The sequence below is a fragment of the Bison bison genome, unplaced genomic scaffold (genome assembly GCF_000754665.1).
Source record: "Bison bison bison isolate TAMUID 2011002044 unplaced genomic scaffold, Bison_UMD1.0 scf7180017864533, whole genome shotgun sequence".
NCBI lineage: Eukaryota > Metazoa > Chordata > Mammalia > Artiodactyla > Bovidae > Bison > Bison bison.
Window position 1 is genome coordinate 16775824 of NW_011495082.1, and position 5026 is coordinate 16780849.

The 5026-nt window shown below is 41.8% G+C and overlaps 1 protein-coding gene across 8 annotated transcripts in view; it reads left to right on the top strand.

The window, feature by feature from the left end:
• The window catches only part of PAM (peptidylglycine alpha-amidating monooxygenase), a 180562-nt gene extending 175873 nt beyond the window's left edge, over window positions 1-4689 (top strand). For 2 of the 8 annotated variants that reach the window (XM_010831967.1, XM_010831972.1), the window contains 3 exons: window positions 32-235; window positions 3146-3202; window positions 3855-4689. In XM_010831967.1, the coding sequence (XP_010830269.1) occupies window positions 32-235; window positions 3146-3202; window positions 3855-4030 (437 nt within the window). In that variant the 3' untranslated portion in view covers window positions 4031-4689. The remainder of the gene's footprint in view (window positions 1-31; window positions 236-3145; window positions 3203-3854) is intronic. The other 6 variants (XM_010831968.1, XM_010831973.1, XM_010831969.1 and 3 more) reach the window with 4 other exon arrangements.
• Window positions 4690-5026: the final 337 nt, after the last annotated feature.

Here is a 5026-nt window from a genome sequence, read left to right on the forward strand (position 1 = left end):
TTGAATATTGTCAACTCTTCTTTCCCTGAAGAATCCGAGGCAGTTGTTGAAACCAAAATGGAGAACAAGCCCGCCTCCTCAGAATTGCAGAAGATACAAGAGAAACAGAAGCTGGTCAAAGAGCCGGGCTCCGGAGTGCCGGCTGTTCTCATTACAACCCTTCTGGTTATTCCTGTGGTTGTCCTGCTGGCCATTGCCTTATTTATTCGGTGGAAAAAATCAAGGGCCTTTGGAGGCAAGTAAAACGAGCCCCTTGAATTTGGAACCTCCCTGAAAAAGAGTGTTTGGCCTGATTATCAAAGTTTGGTTGTGATCTTTTTTTCAGTGTTTTGTTTTTTTTTAAGTGTTCTATACCTCTTTCAGTGTGATTGTCTGTGTTCCAAATATTGTCTATAGTTAGTATCAAAGTGGAAAAATGTACCTGGAGCTTCAGAATTTGGATAGTTAGATAAAAGCCCAACCTCTATTACTGCTTTTTAGCATTGGCATAAAGCCATTAGATGTCTCCATATGAAACTGTGTAGATGAGTAGAATCCGTATAAATTAGCTGAAGCATCAGGAAGGAGGAGATCCCTGCTGTTAGAAACAGGCCCAGTCCTCAAAACGCCTGGGTCAATTTTTTAGAAGTTGTCTATTTTTCCCTAGTCCTGGCTCTAGCTCCTAGCTCCGTCACCTTGGGCAAGTTACTTAACCTGTCTAAGCCAGAGTTTTTCCATCTGTAAAGTGGGGGTAAAATACCCACAAGGTTGTGTAGGGATTAAATGAAATAATGTACATACAGCATTTATCACAGAACCTGGCACCTATAAGTGCTCAATTAATAATACCAATGATTATAAGGAATAATCATTAGTAATAAACTAATAAAAAGTCATAAAAGATACTTGTCTTAAACCTCACCTCTCAGGAAACCAACTATTTCCATAGAAAACCATTTGACAGTTTTAAAAGAGTAGAGTGAAGGAGGGGAGAGTACAATACTGGTGTCAGTGTTTTATTAAATCATCATCATAGTATCAGACTGAGTAGCTGAGTTCCTGTCAAGGTATCCCCATAAATAATCCAACTCGTGATTCTCACCTCTCAGAAACAGTCCCTTGGCGGGGTCCCCAGGTCCTGAGGCAGGAGGCTACAGCTGCATCTGGGAAGGGATCCATGGACCAGAATGGTGGACAGCATTTGATCAAGAAACAGCATCTGATCTGATTTCAGGCCCAGGCGACTGGCAGGGATTCAGTGCCCATGGCAAAGCCCTGACACAGAAAAGGACACAGAAAACAAAAACAAAGGATTTAAATTAATAATTTGTGAAAGGGAGTTTTTCTAGGACTTCTTGCTTTTCACCTGCAGTCAATAAAGCTCTTCAAAAATACAGCTAACTCTTCCCAACAAGGGCTGAGCAGAGGCAAAGATCAGTAGACGTAGTCATTGTCTTCATGGAATTAGATGGAAGCTTCAAAAGAGCAAGAATTCTGTGTGTTTGCTTATTTCCTGATATATCTCCAGCACAAATAACAGTTCCTGGCCCTGAGGATTTGATAAATAGTCACTGGGAAAAGGATGGAATAAATAAATGGAGCTCACAGAATAGATAAGACATAAAAAAGAAATGACACATAAAGGTATTAATAGAGGATGGTACATACAGTGATAAATACATGGAGTATCAGAAATACACAAGGCCTGGGGACGGTTATAGCAGAATATCGCTTATCAGTCCACTTAAAGGAGAAGTGGCTGGGGTGTCAAGAAGGTTTGGTATCTACTTCTTTGCTTTTAGCACATGTGTGTGGTGCTGTTACCAGAATATTGTTCACAGGAGTATGTTGGGAAGACTGAGGGACCCAGGTCGAACCATATGAAATTGCCATTCACGTTCAGTCATGTTTTATTTTAAAAAATTACAGCTTTATATGGTTCAGTTGAATACATTTAATTCTGTTTTAATCCTAAAAGTATACCAGCCTCTCACCTTTTTTCCATTCATGTTCAATCATGTTTTATTTAAGAAATTACAGCTTTATATGGTTCAGTCTAATACATTTAATTCTAAAAGTATCCCAGCCTCTCACCTCTTTTCAACATTTGTTCCTGAAAGATCTTATCCAGTCTATGAGGGTTTTAATAACCCTCGTGAAAGGCCTTCCAGTTACTCAGCCCACACGTATAGCTTGTCGGCTTCACACCAGACACTGTGCTGGGCACAGGGGATGCAAAACTAGGACCGTCCCGCATCCTTGTGCAGTTTGCAGTCTTCACTTGTCGGCTTGCTAACCGTCTTATCAAATTCCCCCTCCCTCCTTGCTTGTTTCTCCCCACCTCCCCTCTACCTTTGCTCTGTGCTCCACCATGCCGCCCCTACTCCTGTGAGAGGCTTCGTGGGAGAACCCTGAGCCTTATCTTCCTGACCATAGTCCTGAAGGGAGTGTTGGAAGCAGGGCAGAGAGCACAGTAAAGACAACACAGCACGCGGAAAAACCAAGTCCGTCTGGAGTTCAGCCTTCACCTAAGGAAAAAAAGTTTTTCATGGAACAAGAATTTGGGTCACCGTGTATGGCTGCAGATACTCAGGGTTTCAGAAGTTTTTTGCCTTCAGTCTTATATAAAAAGCAAACGCTGTACATTTGGATCCAAAGCTTCCTCAATCAGGATGTGAACTGTTCTAAATAGAAAGCCTAAAACCTCAGACCAATATTCCTAAATTGTAGTAACCAAAGCCTCCAAGGTTTTACAAATTATGGGTAATTTTTAATTTTGTCCTAATAAAGGTAACTAATATTTACGGAACATTTCCTGTGTATATACCAAGCACTGCTTGTAAGCACGTCACGTGCTTACGGAGAGGTGGGGACTGTCATTGGTCCCATCTTTTCTTCAGAAGAGAAAACAGGCTCAGAGAAGTAATTTGAGATTGCACAGCCTATAAGAGACCCAGGTAGGAGTCAAACCCAGCTCTGGCCCTGGTGTGCATGACAATGACACGTTGCCTTTTGCCCCCTTAGAATTCTAAGAATACACACAGACAGGAGCCAGGCCTTGTTATTAATCATTTAGGAATTAATTCCTTATTTTGTGTTGAAAGCTGGACCCACAGACTGAGGAGGGTGACTGGGACTTATTTTGAAACATGCCCTCTTTCTCTAGCAGATTCTGAACGTAAACTTGAGGCCAGTTCGGGAAGAGTTCTGGGAAGACTTAGAGGTATGCGTGTGACCTTTTAGAATCCTTCCCATTTGATTCACAGTCAACAAGCTCATGTCTTTTAAAAAGGAAGGAGATACTTTGTATTTTCTCTCTGGAAATTAGGCTCCTTGTGTGTAACACAGCATCCCTGGCAAATGCCAAATGCAAACCATGCACCAACCAAAAGTGTGTGACGACGCCGGCAGGTTGCCCAGCTTCGTTCTCCCACCTTGCCATTCTGTGTCATCGACTTCTCCTCCCTGCCTGTTTATGTCGCCCCATTTGTCTTCAGCGGATTTTCTGTCACTCCTGTCAGTGTGTCAGTGCGTGTCGTAGTGAAGATGACCTTTTCATAAAGTCACCGTAATGAAGAGCTGCTCAAGGGGACGTCCATTCCCGAGAGCCTGGAAAAAGCAGGAGCTGAAATAATCCTGCAGAAATACACAATCCTGGGGAGCTTTGGGTTTTTTTGTTTGTTTGTTTTTTCCTTATTTATGTTAATGAACCTGTGGAGTCGTATCTTTCTGACTCTGTCGGATCAGTGTCTCTGTCATTTTTTCCCCTGTCTCTAATACCTGCCCTTTCCCATCCCCAGAAGAATTTACAAGGAAACTGAAAATCATTTGTGCAGACCTTACCTCAATCCTCTGTCCCTGTTTGCTTTCTCCAGGAAAGGGAGGCGGAGGCCTAAACCTGGGCAACTTCTTCGCCAGCCGGAAGGGCTACAGCCGGAAGGGGTTCGACCGCCTCAGCACGGAAGGAAGCGACCAGGAGAAAGATGAGGACGCAAGCGAGTCCGAAGAAGAGTACTCGGCCCCGCCGCCCGCCCCTGCCCCCTCCTCCTGAGAAACTGGGTTTTCTTTTAGGCTGACGAGACTTACCAAGGATGCCAGCTTCCTTTCCCCTTGAGCACGTTGAGCGTTTTGCGTATTTAACTGTAAACTGTACCATCTGTGTGGGACCGTACACCTTTTATTTACTTCCTTTGGGATTAGTTGGCTTCTGTTCCTAGTTGAGGAGTTTCCTGAAAGTTCATTCATCGTGCCATTGTCTTTATATGAACATAGGCTAGAGAAGCGATCCTCTTCTTCCGTCACACTAGTCGCTTAGGGATGGAAGGTTTGCTCATCTGCATTTCTGAGACTTTTCTGTAGTTTGTAAATAACTCCATTCTCTGCTTGAACACAGTATTCTCCCAGTAGCACTTCCATTGCCAGTGTCTTTCTTTGGTGCCTTTCCTGTTCAGCATTCTCAGCCTGTGGCAGTGAAGAGAAATTTTGTGCTACATGACAACAAAGCTGCTAAATCTCCTATTTTTTTAAAATCACTAACATTATATTGCAACAAGGGAAAGAAAAAAGTCTCTATTTAAATTGTTTTTTTTTAAATTTCCTTCCTCAGTTGGTGTGTTTTGGGGATGTCTTATTTTTAGATGGTTACACTGTTAGATCACTATTTTCAGAATCTGAATGTAATTTGTGTAATAAAGTGTTTTCAGAGCATTAGCTGTCAGAGTGTATTTTGCAGTTTTTGCATATTTGCCGGGCTTGTATACAAGTTTTGTAATAATTACACAAACCTAAGCTATAGTGAAACCTATGAAACCTATTCAATGTTTCAAAAGAAGTGCATTGTATTAAAATTAAGAAGTCATTTTATTATGTAGCACATATAAGTTAAAAACCAGCCCAAGAGTTTACATATATGTGAAAACCAGGCTTTCTTTAAAAATTCAAAGAGGATTTTTGCTTGTATAACAATCAGAAGGTAAATAATAAAAGGTGATTGTAGCTAAGAGGAAACCTGTGTCTCAAATTACATATACAAATTAATCCATCAGTG